At 44.3% G+C, this 16,789-nt stretch overlaps 1 protein-coding gene across 1 annotated transcript in view; it reads right to left on the bottom strand.

The window, feature by feature from the left end:
* LOC140373555 (leucine-rich repeat and fibronectin type III domain-containing protein 1-like protein) overlaps positions 1 to 16,329 on the bottom strand; it is a 76,761-nt gene extending 60,432 nt beyond the window's left edge. The window contains exons 1-2 of the mRNA XM_072460110.1: positions 16,224 to 16,329; positions 839 to 1,086 (exon numbers count right to left, since the gene is read on the bottom strand). Of these exons, the coding sequence (XP_072316211.1) occupies positions 839 to 1,081 (243 nt within the window). The 5' untranslated portion in view covers positions 1,082 to 1,086; positions 16,224 to 16,329. The remainder of the gene's footprint in view (positions 1 to 838; positions 1,087 to 16,223) is intronic.
* Between the last annotated feature and the right edge of the window lie 460 nt (positions 16,330 to 16,789).

The raw sequence follows: 16,789 nt of genomic DNA on the forward strand, positions 1-16,789 counted from the left end.
CGGGGGAGTGGCATGAGCACGGGGGAGTGGCATGTGCACTTCCACCTGCGTTCTCAAATCGCCGAAAAATCGTCCATACCGCCTTTAAAGCCCCACCTTGTACCTTCAAGTCATGTTGTTTTATTCATTATTACTCTTAGTCTGCTTGCGGAGGCAGCCACGCCCCTCAGCAAATTGAAGTTGAATTTATTGCATGTTTTTGGCATGAATCCATTTTTTTCCTTTGTTTCATGTTCTTTGTTCTTTGTATTTTGTACTTGAGATTTTTACAGCATCAGAAAATGAAACAGGGTGAATTCAATACAACTAACACAGCGGCTTGTGTCTTCATAAACCTGACTCGTACTTGCTCTGGAGGAGCCTCCTGGTCGTTTCTATGGCAACGTTGTTCTTTAGCTACAATATTACACAGAATGGCATTTGTCTATCTCTTTGGAGAATGTTACAAAAGTGTTTCACATTATATTTCCATGGGATCATGAGGTGACGTGCCACTTCCAGAAAGTTACACGATGTTGCTTTAAGGACAGTAATGCAAACTTTTAATTAACAGAAATACGTTTTATTCTGGATACTTTTACCAGCTAAAGTTTGAGTGATACATTACAAGAGGTTGTGTGGTCCCTCAGGCCACAAAGGCTTTAAGAGTGAAGACGTGTTGCAACTCATCAGAGAAGCTTCCGCAGTCTGCCGCAAACTACACTTCATCTTAAAACTTTTGTCCAGTTGACAGAATTCAGTTGACCTAGTAGTCAAATGGTTTATGGTGTGTGTTGTGTTTATTGAATAAAACAAACTAAATAGATGTTTGTGAGGAGTGTAAAGGCTTAGGACTGACCAGGCTGGACATGTTGGCGAAGTCGCGGTGCCGCAGAGTGGTGATGAAGTTGTCCATGAGGCGCAGTTCTGCCGTCTGTCGGTCCACGTTGGGAGGCACAAACAGGAGGCCCGTGTTGGCACAGAGCACAGTGTAGGACGGCATCAGGTTCTGGCAGGTGCAGCGCTTGGGACACAGTGCCGTGGGGCCAGCAGGGTGCAGCAGCAGCAGCAGGAGTCCGCACACGAGCAGCCGCAGCAACATGGCTCCTGTGAAAGGCATGGAGCAGATGGGCTCAGCGTGGGTATGGACATGTATCAAAGGCTAACACGGCTGAGCTAAGCGCCTTGGGTGGGGTCCAGGGCATTGTTTACACACACACAGAGCGAACGGCATTCTCAGCACAGACCACAGGCCTGCTCCATAAAACGTGTTTACTTTCTAAGCTTGACTTAATGGTCAAGTGTGACTTTTGGTTTCATAAAGCTCATTCTGAGTCTCACTCCGTCACTATGGCAATTTTAACAAGGAACTTAAGCTGGTCTGTGGCAGACTTAAAAGCAGGCTGGATGAGTTCCAGTTCCAGTTCCAGTATGGAATCGCTCTCCATTTCACTTGCAAAACCTCCAAAAAACAGAGAGCCAGATGTTTTGAGAGAAAATCCAATCCAAGCATCCAGACAAGACAAGAATATTTGTGAAAAACTGGCCTCTAAAGCTAATGCTAAAATGTACTACGTCAATCTCAGAAGAGTGGTCATTGCAGGTAAGGGGAGAGGTGACCAGGGCTATATATTTGTGGCTCGACAAGAGGGTGAACTTCACTCGGGATTTAGCAGCCGGTATTCGTCAACAGAGAGCAATTTCTCACCTTGTTTGTGAGTAATTCTGCGATGGCTCCACCATGTGTTTCCAGCAGCTCTTGACATACAAAGGTGAAAAACGTGTACTCAAAAGATCGATGGAGGCAGAAAAACAGACTTGAACAGCAGCAGGAGCTAGATCCACCAACATGGGGTATGTGGGCCATATAATTGCCACACTATGAGACATCCATCTTCTTCCGCTTATCTGGGACCGGGTCGTGGGTGCAGCAGTCTAAACTAAACTCTCAGACTTCATTCACCCCAGACACTATCTCCAGCTCCTCCGGGAGGGTCCCGAGGAGTTCCCAGGCCAACCGAGAAAAACATAGTCTCTCCTGGGTCTTCCCGGGACGCCGAACCATCAGGAAACCCTCCAGTTTCACATCCTGCACGCTCCTTGTCACCCCCTTCCCTGGAGGGTTCCCATGGCTCCGACGTCACAATCCACACCTTGATTGGACCACAGAGGTGATCCTGGGGTGGAGTTCATCTTCTCACCAGGTCTGCCTCAAGCAAGCCACCGCACCACAATCTTCTGCCGGGACCAGTTCTTCAACCCATGTGCTGGGAGTCCCGGGTGAGTATCTGGACTTCAGGGAAGTCTTCAGTAAAGCCAAGACTTCCCTTCCCCCACATCGGCCTATGACTGCGCCATCAACATCCAGCCTGGCGCCACACCGCCCAGAGGACACATGTATTCCCTGTCGGGACATCCCTGGACATCCCTGAATATCTAAAACTTCCAACAAATGATAAAAATAAAACATATAAAGCTTGACCATGCACATCGCTCACTGGCTCCTAAGCCGGCTCCGAACCAGCGTCCAAGACCTATTATACTGAAGAAGCACAACTTCTGTGATAAACAGAATGTCGTGGCCAACCTGGATCTAACAAGTTCCACTTTCTCAGTGAGAATGGTCAAGAAACGCCTAACTTTTGACCAAGTGAAATCTCACTCGAGCGAGATGAAGGTGGATTACACCTTTACCCTGCAATGCTGAGGATCAAGGTAAATGGAAAAATAATAACATTTACCACAGCGGAGGAGGCATCAGCATTTATAGATAGTGCCACACCCTGAACTGTCTGATATTCTTCACATTTGTTTCATTTTTTGTGAATAATCGCACAAGTTTATTCATTTTACTAATGTTATGTTATATTCATGTCATTTTTGTGTTTGTGTGAAGGGAGATTTCTGTAACAAGATCGATGTGCTTTTTGTTACATGTTCTTATGCAGTTGAGCACGTCATGTTTTGTGTGTACTTTTGTGTACTTTTGTGTACGTTTTTTCGATGAGTCTTGAAACAGGGACATTTCTTATGAGAAGGGTGTGTACTATGTCAGTCACATTTTGATTTACGTCACAGTTGACTGATGTTTTGCTTGTAAGTGTTCTGGAGTAAAGAGCGGGCGTTCTATCAGTTCATGTGTCCAATTGGGTAATTTATAATATATTTATACATCAAACCGCTCAGCTACACTATTAGTTTACTAGTTTACCACTGCATCCTTAAAATCCTTAATAAATCCTTGGCCCGGTTGATTTTAGATGCATTTATATGTTTCAGGACAACTTACAAACTGCTCCTCTTTGAAAAAAAAATCCATTATTTGTCCAACTGAAAGTGTCAAACTAATCTATCTTCTCTTTCATTCTTAAGCATTCAGAAGTGAAACATCTTGTGTTCTAGACCCACGAGCTGGTCATGTGCCCTCTACAGGCCCCTCCGGTCATTACACCAGAGGAGAGAGGCCCCGCTGTCTGCAAGAAGTGGGTGGGACTAGCCACTGCACTTGAGCTGATTTCTGCTCTGCAGGTGAACCAGGCTCTGCAGGTGAACCAGGCTCTGCAGGTGAACCAGGCTCTGCAGGTGAACGAGGCTCTGCAGGTGAACCAGGCTCTGCAGGTGAACCAGGCTCTGCAGGTGAACGAGGCTCTGCAGGTGAACGAGGCTCTGCAGGTGAACCAGGCTCTGCAGGTGAACGAGGCTCTGCAGGTGTGCGAGGCTCTGCAGGTGAACCAGGCTCTGCAGGTGAACCAGGCTCTGCAGGTGAAAGAGGCTCTGCAGGTGAACCAGGCTCTGCAGGTGAAAGAGGCTCTGCAGGTGAACCAGGCTCTGCAGGTGAACCAGGCTCTGCAGGTGAACGAGGCTCTGCAGGTGTGCGAGGCTCTGCAGGTGAACCAGGCTCTGCAGGTGAACCAGGCTCTGCAGGTGAACGAGGCTCTGCAGGTGTGCGAGGCTCTGCAGGTGAAGAAGGCTCTGCAGGTGAACCAGGCTCTGCAGGTGAACGAGGCTCTGCAGGTGTGCGAGGCTCTGCAGGTGAACCAGGCTCTGCAGGTGAACCAGGCTCTGCAGGTGAACGAGGCTCTGCAGGTGTGCGGTAGGTGCATCCTATGATTGACGTGTGAACGAACTACTCGGCTGTCCACACCACGAGGAAATGAGACTCAAAAACTCAAAAGCTTGATAACAAAGCCCTATATTCAGAGGGAGGTTGCCGTTTAAACTAGGCTTTTGAATACATACCATGTTCTTTGTTCTTTCTTAAGTTGTGCAAACGCATACTCTGCTCTACTCTTCAAATCATTTTACTGCTTTATACGCCTAGAAAAGTGTAGAGATAATTGGAAAGTGAACTACCGATGCTTCTTTGCTCGTCCTCCTACTGCTGCGAGGGAGAGGGGCAGCTTTGGGTTATAGAGGCGGATAATGGTGGATTGGAGCTGGAAAAACAGACCATCTGGACATGCTGCAGTGGAGGAGATGAGCCCCGAGCCTCAGCGGTCAGACGGAAGAATCAGTACAGCTCTGTTTGGAAAACAAGCACCCAAACAGCACCCAAACAAGCACCCAAACAGCACCCAAACAGCACCCAAACAAGCACCCAAACAAGCACCCAAACAGCACCCAAACAGCACCCAAACAAGCCCTGCCCCAGCTCAACCAGAACAGGAGAGGAAGGCAAGAGACAGCACCAGCACCACGCCTGTGTTCCACTGGTTTAAAAAGGCTGTGTGGAGGTGGGTATTCATCACATTGTGGGGACTGACCTCTTCATGCAGAATGTTCTGCTTTGTGGGACCAAAAATAAGGTCCTCAAGTGGTAAATCCTTTATTACAGATCAATTGTATGGGTTAAGTAAAAAGACACAGGCATCTCATGTTTTAGAACTTCTAATAAGTGAAAAGCACACAGACACATTCTCATCAGATTTGGTGTTAGCCCCATCTACTGGCAGCAGAGGGAATTACCAAGAGGAAGTAAGCACAGTTGTAATGAACGTCCTCTGTATCTTTAGCTATGTTTTTGATGAGGGAATAGCTTAAAAAATGTCTCCAAAGGGTCTAAATAGTAGATCCGATTTACAAAACAGGAAAATAGGTATGCAAATGAATCTAACTTGTTCTTAGCTTTTCCTAAGGAACATCACTAGTAGTGACGTTATACCTTCAAGAAACCTATTTAAATGACTCAAAACATCAAAAATGTAGAGCACATGGGACTTCCGGTATGGTGGTGTGTCGAGCTGACGCACCCGCAATGCTGCTGCAGAAACTGGCCTTAAAATCATGATTTGACCCACCTATTCCAAAAGAGGAAGAACAAGAGATGAGGAAACAAGGAAGGCACAAGTCTGGTAACACAACAGGACCTAAACAATCAAAGCTGATGGTCAACGGCTCCATTGGAAAACAGCCTACTCACAAGCTAACAAGGCTAACATAACTAGTGGGCCTGACGCAGCAGCTCACAGTCCTTCCCCATCGGAGAAACGGGTCCCGCCGGCCCAGATAAAGATTTTCACGGCTTATTTACATAGGAAGGGGGAGAAAATATGACTAATCATCAGTTAGTGCTCATAATATGTGAAATAAGACGCGAAATGCAGCGGGATATGGCGACTCTTAGAGCGAAAATGATGCCGTAGCCGTGGAGCTGAAAGCGGGAGTTAGAAGAGCAGCATAAATGCAGCTGAGCAGCGTATTTCACACAATACAGATGATCTGTAGACAATCAGGGCCTAGATGGAGGCGCTGCAATCGGAGAACAATAATATGAAACATTTATTTGGAGTCCAGATGACGTAGAGCCAACATTAGACTTGTGAGGCCCCAGAGGGAAAAGAGCGATCTTAATGATCGTGTGAAGGAAAGTATCATGAAGGCTGCAAAAGTTAAAGGAGATCTCCAGTGCAAAGGCAAGCTTCTTTGCCCCAGATATTCCATCTGAGGTTTGTGAACACCACATCTGTGAGGAGCTCAGGAGGAGAACACTGAGGCGAGGGTTCCCTTTCCCCACCACTCTTCTGGTGAGTGAATGGCATGTGGAAAGCAATTAAATCAAACACAATTAAAAAATACATTTATATTTACAAGAGACACATTTGAATGATAATGAGCATGAAAAACGTATAAAAAAATCTTCAATTATTCATCATACAGAGGCAAACATAGAAGGGGAGTTGGAATATTGATTTCAAACCGAATAGTTTTTGAACAGAGTAAGATGTAAGGATGAAGAGGGCAGATATGTACTGGTTAAGGGGAATATTAATGTAATGGTTTTCACTCTTTTAAATGTGTATGCTCCACCAGGGGGCAATATCACTTTCTATGCTGATGTCATGGACCTGATTGTGAACCACTCTGAGGAACCCTGATCTGTGGAGGAGATTGGAATCTTCACATTCAGCTACATTAGACGTGTCGAGCTTAAAAGGCTCTGGGGGAACAATTAAGAAGAAGTTCCGTCTCTTATTGAAGAATATAGGATTGATTGACATATGGAGGGAAATGAACCCTAGAGCACACCAGTATACTCATTTTTCAGATCCACATACACTTTATTCCAGAATAGACAACTTTTTTATTCTCAATAAAGACAGATCTAAAATCACTGAAGCAGATGTAGGCACAATAGACCTAAGTGATCATGCTCCTGTCTACATTTCTGTGGAATTGGAGGAGAGACAAAAAAACACGGGAAAAATGTCAAAAACCTTATCTGGAGGAAAATGATACAGGGGAAATTTCTCCTCCCATCCATTGGGAAGCCTCCAACGCAGTCTTGAGAGGACAAATTATAGCCATAGCCTCCAAAATAAAGAAACAAAGGGAGAAAAAGCTAAATTATCTGCAAGGAAAAGTAAAATTGTTGGAGGAAAACTATGCCAAAAAGGGGTGTACTAGAATGCAACAAGATGTAAAAATAATGATCTGAAATCACACCAAATAGTTAGGGTTAGGTTAAACAAAGATATTATGAGTGGATCAACATTTTCTAAATTACTATCTTGGAAACTTAAAAGCTGAAACAACTTATTTTTTTAAATACAGGAAAATGATGTATGTCTTAACTAAACAAAACCAAACTCAATCAGCGTTTGAGTCATTTTATTTAAAAAACGCCAGAAGAAAAAGAAAAAAAGACAGATTTGGAAATACAAGGCGCAATCAAAAGATTAAAGAACAATAAATCTTTGGGGAGCGATGGGTTCACCTCAGAGTGGAATAAAGCTCTAAACACACTTCCTCACACACTCCTGTCCTTTTGGCCACGTTAAACTGGGACTTAAGAAAACTCCTCCCCTCCCAGTGTGAACGAGGCCATCATATCCATGATACCAAAAGAAGGGAAGGACCGACTGGACTGTGCCTCATATAGACCCATTTCTATTCTGAATTTGGATTCGTATAAACACCTCAATAATGTCCAAAAGAATGGAACAAATCCTCCCAAACTTAATCCACAAAGATCAGACAGTATTCATTACCAAGCGACAAACACAAGACAACATAAGACGAACCTCACACATAATGAATCATACAAAAAATGATGGTCCAACATCAAGAAAATAAAAGTCAATGGTCATCTGCATTTCACCAAACCAGAGAGTTCCAGACCTAATGTGATGCATTTTCTCTAAGAAATGGTCCAATGTCTGGAAACAAAATGAATGTACAAAAAACTTAAATTATTTCATTCTGGCGCCCTTTGACCTTTAGAAAGACCTACTGCCTGGTTAAATGGAATCTCTCTAGATATTTAGGTGTCGTACTTCATAGAGTCCTGGAACCATACCCCCGCTCCATCATCGCGCCATCATCGATCCATCATCGATCCATCATCGATCCATCACCGATCCATCATCGATCCATCACCGATCCATAATCGATCCATCACCGATCCATCATCGATCCATCATCGATCCATCACCGATCCATCACCGATCCATCACCGATCCATCATCGATCCATCACCGCTCCATCATCGATCCATCATCGATCCATCATTGATCCATCATCGATCCATCATCGATCCATCACCGATCCATCATCGATCCATCACCGCTCCATCATCGATCCATCATCGATCCATCATTGAGCCATCATCGATCCATCATCGATCCATCATCGATCCATCACCGCTCCATCATTGATCCATCATCGATCCATCATCGATCCATCACCGCTCCATCATCGATCCATCATCGAGCCATCATCGATCCATCATCGATCCATCACCGCTCCATCACCGCTCCATCATTGAGCCATCATCGATCCATCATCGATCCATCATCGATCCATCATCGAGCCATCATTGATCCATCATTGATCCATCATCGATCCATCATCGATCCATCATCGATCCATCATCGATCCATCATCGAGCCATCATTGATCCATCATCGAGCCATCATCGATCCATCATTGATCCATCATCGATCCATCATCGATCCATCATCGATCCATCATCGAGCCATCATCGATCCATCATTGATCCATCATTGATCCATCATCGATCCAGCCAGAATAATGTGATTTTAACCAAACAAGACCAAATACAAACATCGTTTCAATCATTCTACAAAAACATTATCACCAAAATATCACAAAAACAACGAAGAAGTAATACAATCTCTTCTAGGAACTTTTGATTCTCCCGCCAGGACTGAAGAGCGAAACAAAAAATTAGGTGCTGAAATAACTAATATGGAAATTGATTAAATTGATATGGGTTAGGGTTAGGGTTTTTTACACCTCAATTATGTCAAAAAGAATGGAACAAATACTCCCAAATCTAATTCATAAGGATCAGAAAGGATTTATTATCAAAGGACAAACTCAAGACAACATAAGACGATCTTTACACAAAAACAACAAGACAAGGCTTTAATAATGAGTTTGGATGCTGAGAAAGCATTTGACTCTGTAAACCGGCCTTATTTCTTTATTTACTATGCAAATTCAGAAGATTTAATAATACAAATATTGGGGATCTTTACCACAGTTCAACACCAAGAATCCAAAAGAACAGCCACAGATCCAGTGACTGTGGGAACAGGCCGTGCTCTTGGAACCAATGGCCCGATATATTAGACAATCAGAAACAATCTATGATGTTATATTTAATGGATGGAACATAAAATTGCTGCTACGGAGACGATGTCTTATTGTTTCTGACAAAGCCAGAGATTTCCATACCTGAAGTGAAGCATTTCCTTGATATTAGTCCAATGTCTGGATTACTTACTTCACTAACAAGGACCACGCCACAACTATGAAATACAAAGGAATGTTTATTTATAATAGTGATGATGGATCGATGATGGATCGATAATGGATCGATGATGATCGATGATGGATCGATGATGGATCGATAATGGATCGATGATGGATCGATGAGAGTTGGCTGGGTGGAGACTCAGGCTCTGTCTCGGGTAATCAGCCCCGTCCCCTCCATAGATGGTGATGTGTTAAGGTGAAGATGATAGAGACATGGGGTGGGAGGGCAGGATCGAGAGAGCAGAGACGACAAGAGATTGGCCTGCGCATATATAGGCCTTCTGGGTAATTGGAGGCGTGGTTAAAGAGTGGAGGTGTGGTTGCTGGGGAAGTAAGAGGTTGAGGCGTGGTCCTGCTCCCAAACACAAGTTAACGAATAACCTCGTCAACTACACCCACTGGAAACATCCTTTGACATTTAGAAAGACCCATATTTTTCTATCTATTACAGCCTCTGCCAATTCCCGTCCCCAACCGGCTGTTTGATGAATGAAATAAACTATTTTAAGATTTGCATGGCATGGAAACACCTCATATCTGATTTAAGACCCTACGATGACCAAAAGAAGAAGGTGGTTAGGGCCTTGTCTGAAATGTACTTTATTTCAGCTCAGATCAGAGCTGCTGAACTGGTGTGACCCAGAATACCAGGCACAATGGACAAATATGAAGTGTAATCCCGGCTCAGGCTGTGCTGACAGATGACAAATGGCTAAGTCACTTACAGGAAGTTGAGAATCGCTGGGTAAAATCTTTTCTTACAGAAAAAGCAAATCAAAACTTATAAATTAAACAAAGCTGTTAAAATCTTGGGCTTCTTCTGACTAAAGTTTTAAGCCAAAAAGCGCCGACCTGAGATTTCAGATTTGGATAACAAAAGCATAAGAGTTTTCTACCAGTTCGTGAAAGAGAATCAGATGAAAAGCTTTGATATGTTGAAAGAATAATTTGGCTTTTTACAGGTATCTACAAATAAGAAATAAAACAAAGCAACGATTAACACAACACTTTGACAGAACTCTTTATTACGGTAAGTGTGTGTACTTTGTTCTGTGTTTATCTTTAATGAAAACTTCACTATATCTATCATTTTTGCTATAATCTGGCACATTTACTGTAATTGTGACAGATTAATATGCACCGTCCCTTTTAAATAAATAAATACAAATTAAGATATCCAAAGCAAGATATTTTGAACTTGGCTCTACCCAATTTATATGAAACTATAACATGATGGAAACTTGTAATGCTTATTGTTCTTGTTTTACAATTACATAAGTAAAATGGACACATTTAAATGTAAGATGTTTTCCTTTTTGCCTGTATAATCTCAGTTCAAAATGTAAATAAATCAAATAGAGTTTGATTTAGGTCAGTGGATCCCATGACATTATTCTGTAAGCTGCTCTGGGACATGTCCAGCCTGTTGCACACGCGGGACGTCCCGGCAACAGCAGCAGCAGAAGCAGCAGCGAGTGACCACGAGCGCAGATGGAGGGGCCAGATGCTCGTGGATTGGGCCCTATCCGCACAGATTAACGCGCGCTAAGATTATTTATAACCCAAACAGAATGCTTTTCCTGCACAACAAGCACATCCGGCTGAGGCGATCCGGCCGCTGCAAACGCCAAAGTCGCTCTGGGCTCCAAGGTTCAGCCATCAACGTTCAGAGATGATTCTCTCTCTCAGACACTGTCAAGTTTGGTTTGGTCAAACTGAATGTTCCATCGTCATTTATCTTCTCCATTCACCAGAAAAATGTAAAAGATCAACATCAGAAACTCAATTTCAAGTGCATTTGTCAGGTTAGAAACACATTTCACTAGAATGTGTTGAACAAGATTCTATTTTTTATTTGTTTTTTGTCCAAATAACAGCTGTAAATAAGTTATCTGTTTTTCGATTATTATACTTTTGTGCCTAATCTGTGTTGCAACCCTGGAATTTCCCCATGGTGGGACAAATAACGGTAATCTTATCTCATCTACCTGCTGCCTTGACATGTTGCCCACTAGACTTTTAAAAGCCGTGCTCAGTAGTCTGCTGACTCCACTTACTGAAATAATCAACACGTCACTTAAATCGGTCTTGAAAACTGCAGTTATTAAGCTAAAGAAGAACAGCCTCGATCCCACAAAACTTAACAACTATCGACCGATCTCAAACTTACCTTTCCTGGGAAAAGTCCTTGAAAAAGTCATTTATAAACAGCTTATTCAGTTCCTCCTGATAAGTGACTCCTGTGATGTCTTCCAGTCCGGCTCTCATTAAGGTTACAAATGACATTCGTCTGAGCACTTATGATGTTAAGGCCTCTGTTTTAGTCCTGCTGGACCTCAGTGCTGCATTTGACACTGTTGACCACGGGATACTTCTACAGAGGTCAGAGGACTGGGTGGGCATCACTGGTATGGCCTTAAATTGGTTTAAATCCTACCTCGATAACAGGAAATACTTTGTTGAGATTGGTGATTGTGTCTCTGAGAGCATTGACCTGTGGGGTGCCCCAAGAGTCAATCCTTGGACCCCTTCTGTTCAATCTGTGCATGCTGCAATTGGGACAGCTAATGCGAAACAGTGGCGTGTCCTATCACAATGATGCTGACGACACTCAGATCTATGTCTCACTGACGGCAGGTGAATATGGACCTGTCAGTTCACTCTGTCATTGCCTTCAACAGATCAGTGAGTGGAGGCAAAACAACTTCCTCCAGCTGAATCCAGACAAAACTGAAATCATAGACTTTGGCCCACAAAGAAAGTGTTAGCAACCACCTCCAGTCTCTCTCTCTAAAACCCGTAACCAAGGTAAAAAATGTAGGAGTAATTATGGACTCAGACATGAATTTCAACCGCTACATCAACTCAATTACATCAGTAGCTTTCTTCCATCTAAAAAACATTGCCAAAATTAAAAACATACTGTCCCAACCAGACTTGGAGCGACTAATCCACGCATTTGTCTCCAGTAGATTAGACTGTAACGGCCGCTCACTGGTCTCTCCAAACGAGCTGTAAAACAGCTGCAGTACATCCAGAACGCTGCTGCTCGGGTCCTGACTAGAACCAGGAAGTACCATCACATTAGTCCTGTTCTCAGGTCTCTGCACTGCCCCCTGTGGCTCAGAGAAGAAACTTTAAAGCAGCTCTGCTTGTGTATAAGTCTCTTCATGGCCTAGCACCAAAATACATCTCAGATTTGTGTGTGTCATATGAACCATCTCGGACTCTAAGGACCTCAGGGACCGGCCTCCTGCTGGTGCCAGAGCCAAGACCAGACACGGAGAATCTGTGTTCCAGGTCTATGGGGCAAAGGTCTGGAACAGCCTTCCTGAAGTGGTGAGACAGGCCCCGCCCCCGGCTGTGTTTAAATCTAAACTAAAAACTGTTTTGTTTAGCCGCGCCTATGACTGATTTTACCTGGTGTTTAATATTCTAAAATACTACAATATTTTTATTCTTTACTTTACTCTAATGTACATTGTTTTACGTTTTTTATAAACTGCATTGTGTTTTTAATTTATTACATGTTTTAAATTGTGTTTTAAACACTGTAAAGCACTTTGAATTGCAGTTTGTATGAGTTGTGCTTTATAAATAATTTTGATTTGATTTATAATTCCACAAGCAAATTTACCAAGCAACTATTTTGTAAACAAGGGCCAAAATCCATATAAATTACACAATAATAATGATTTTAGAAATAATAATACCTGTTATATGTCTGTATAATGTCTGTTATATGTAAATGGCCCATGCATTTATGAGAAAACAATGCTTATTGATGACATCATAGAGGGAACTCAGCTCTACTCCCTGTAACTTTCTACTTTATTTTTAATTCATTTCTTCACAGACAGAACTTTGACTGATGCAACACTATGATAAATATTTAGCACAGGTTCTATCCCACCACCAAACGCATGAGAACCTGTCAAATGCACTTTAAAGTTAGTTAGCCTTCAACTCAGAGAACATTTAGACGCTAATTATCATCTAAAATGTGTTTACACAGTTCACAATTACTTTTAACAAGGCTATAAATGTTCTTGATGTGTTGGTACCAGCCCAAACCATCTGGATCGTAACAGCCTTAAGAATAAATACAGGACGCTGTCTCCAGAGTGCCACTAATCTTTCCAGACTAGCCCAGTTGCTAAGTGATTGCTAACATCAGCATCTAATGTTGCGTCTTCTACTTAAATGTCCCTGGGTTTAGCTCCTCAGCTCCTCTGTGTTTCGGAGCTGATAGCGACCACACGATGGCTAACACTTTTTATTTTTGGCTTTTTCCGACAACAAAGCGCGCTCTGAAATGACAGCTGTGCAAATGTTTGAGTTTCTTTCCAGTAATCCAATGTTGTTTCCTTAGTAAACAAGGCAAATATGGCTCTACAAATAGGAGAATAATTCAAGTCTCAGGAAAAGTGTCTTCGGAACCAGCATTATCATATTGGAACAAAAATCTTTACTGTGAGAACTGGTTTTGCTCTGGTTTTGCTCTGGTTTTGCCCTGGTTTTGCCCTGGTTTGCCCTATTTTTGCCCTGGTTTGCCCTGGTTTTGCCCTGGTTTGCCCTATTTTTGCCCTGGTTTGCCCTGGTTTTGCCCTGGTTTGCCCTATTTTTGCCCTGGTTTGCCCTGGTTTTGCCCTGGTTTGCCCTGGTTTTGCCCTGGTTTTACCATGCCTGGTTTAACTCTGGGTTTGTTCTGGTTTAGTCCACTTTTAGAGAACTGCACATTATTTGTACCGTTCCATACATCAGCTCAATGGAGAGTTACCATTTGCCTTCAAACATCAAAAACTATGAAAAACTGGGGCTATTTGGGCAACTGACTATCACCCGAGCAGCATGAGCATACATCCATCCACACCAGAGCCTCAGTGAGCAGCAGCGTAGTTTATAGTGCCCTGGTTTTGCTCTGGTTTTGCTCTGGAAAAACCTGAATAGATGTTTTCCTATAGCATTGCATCTCTGACACGCCCATTCCAGGCACATTAAATGGAGCTGGAGCAAAATCATAGCCAATCCAGAGCCAAATCAGATGCAGGCTCAAACATTTCTGTAATATTTAAACCTAAAAATCAGCATTTGCCTTTGTCATGAATGTAATCTCACATGTATCTGAATGATCCACTGGATATTTTAGATTGTGTAATATTCTGAAGTTAAACCTACTTTTCTCCAGTGAAATCACGTTTACCTCCATTCTGTAAATTAGAATGTTTTACAGACTTTTAAAGGGTCTATTGAATCCAAAATGCAAATAATCCAATTGTGTTTTTGGAGTTGTTGTTGTGGCTGTTTTTTCTTCTTTTAAAATTCAACATTTTCTCAACATTTTCTCAACATTGTGGAATCTGCACCCAAATATTTTTTTTTATTATTTAATTGAATCCACTTCATCCACTTTAAATATAGTGTAACACCCAAAAACAACAGCGGTCGTAGGGCTTTTAAACGGGTTGATTTGACCAGCAGAAAGTAACTTCTCCCACGTCCACAAAGTTTGAGTCCAGCGCGTGATCAGCTGCATGGTCTTCCCCAGTCTCATCCTGTCAAAGAACCCCACGGGCCAGAACATAAAAATAAATAATATAGGAGCACCCACACATGTAACAATCTGTAACAATCTTGGATGTAACAAGATTTTGACTGATCGTAATTCTGAGCCTGATTTATTAAAATATTTAAATTGGATACTATTTTCTACAAAAATGGGCGGTTTTGGTCGTTTTTACTTATAAAAAACTACCTTATTTTTAAATATGGCAACATGAAAACCTCTTAAGATGTTTTTTCTTGCATTCTTGTGACTAAACTTGGCAACAAAAGTTTGAAATGGATATTTCTACATTAAGATGTCTCCCTAACCTGCGGTGCCTCAATCAATATGTTCTTGTTGCTTTAAATACACGTTCCATTTTGAACTAGATTTCCGCTGAGCGCGATGAGGCGCGGCAGAAGCGCCTGTCCGCGCGCCGCGCGCCTGTCCGCGGTCATCTGTCTCCTTCACACAACATCTGCTCAGACTGTGCTGACAGTGATCTGCTCTTGATCTGCTCTTGATCTGCTCTTGAGCTGCTCTTGAGCTGCTCTTGAGCTGCTCTTGAGCTGCTCTTGAGCTGCTCTTGATCTGCTCTTGAGCTGCTCTTGATCTGCTCTTGAGCTGCTCTTGAGCTGCTCTTGATCTGCTCTTGATCTGCTCTTGATCTGCTCCTCCTGTGCGCGTTCCCAGGCCCAGTGCGCGCGCCCACCCCGCTGCAGAGCCGCGCGTGAAGCGGCGCGTGAAGCGGCGCGTGAAGCGGCGCGTGAAGCGGCGCGTGAAGCGGCGCGTGAAGCGAAGCGGCAGCTGTGCAAACACAAACACGCAGAGACGCTTCAAAACATTTCTATTTGTCTGCTCCAGGACGCGCGCTGAGACACTGTCCCCGAGCCGCTCGTGTAAACAGTGTCCCAGGCTGAGGAAGAGGAGGATGAGGAGGAAGAGGAGGAGGAAGAGGAGGAGGAAGAGGAGGAGGAAGAGGAGGATGAGGAGGAAGAGGAGGAGGAAGAGGAGGAGGAAGAGGAGGAGGAAGAGGAGGAGGAAGAGGAGGATGAGGAGGAAGAGGAGGAGGAAGAGGAGGATGAGGAGGAGGAAGAGGAGGATGAGGAAGAGGAGGAAGAGGAGGAGGAAGAGGAGGATGAGGAGGAGGAAGAGGAGGATGAGGAGGAGGAAGAGGGGGGCCGGTGTTCGGGCCGGAGCGGCACAAGGGACACAGTGTGCTCCTCCAGGCCCAGTCCAGGCCTGCACCGCACACGGCCCCGGGCCCGGGAGTGTGCGGAGCGCGCGGCTGGAGCTCTGTGTTCCCTAAAGTCTTTGATGTGGGCCCCTCCGCGTCCCCCCCACACACGCCGCGTCCCCCCCACACCGCGTCCATGAGCGGCTGTTTTTCAGCACGACAGCCGGTCACATCATCACGCACCTTCATGGATGTGCTGTTTCACCACCGCCGTCTCACTCCGTGTCCAAGTGTGGACTCAGTCAGGTCCATGTCATCCCGACACGCGCGCGCGGGCCGGTACCGCGGAGAGACGAGTGCACGGGTCCGGTGGAGCGCGGGACAGCTCCGGGAGGATGCGGTGATGGAGGAGAGGTGGAGGAGAGGTGGAGGAGAGAGGCAGACAGCAGCAGTGACACCCACACTGTCGGTACAATCCACAGCCGGAGTGAGACGTGAGCAGCGGCCGCGGCGGCGTCGGCTCCGCGCTCCCACAGCAGATGACGGAGCTCACGTGAGTCCGGGCGGTGTCCCTCAGTCCACAGAGAGACACAGAGAGACACAGAGAGACACAGAGTCACAGGAGCTGGCTCACGTCTGATAATCCACTCAACAGCAGAAAGCCTCCGACACAAGGCGCTGTGCTTTTGTGATGCTGCCGGAGCAGAATGTGAGCAAACGCGTCCGGCCGCGGCTCATCTGCGTCAGAAAGGGACTATTTTTAGAGGACAAAAATCTGGATGCGTGAAACCGGATTCACTAAGCGACAG

Source organism: Eucyclogobius newberryi, unplaced genomic scaffold (assembly GCF_026437365.1).
Source record: "Eucyclogobius newberryi isolate DKJ021-1_F unplaced genomic scaffold, fEucNew1.0.hap1 SCAF_10, whole genome shotgun sequence".
Taxonomy (NCBI): domain Eukaryota; kingdom Metazoa; phylum Chordata; class Actinopteri; order Gobiiformes; family Gobiidae; genus Eucyclogobius; species Eucyclogobius newberryi.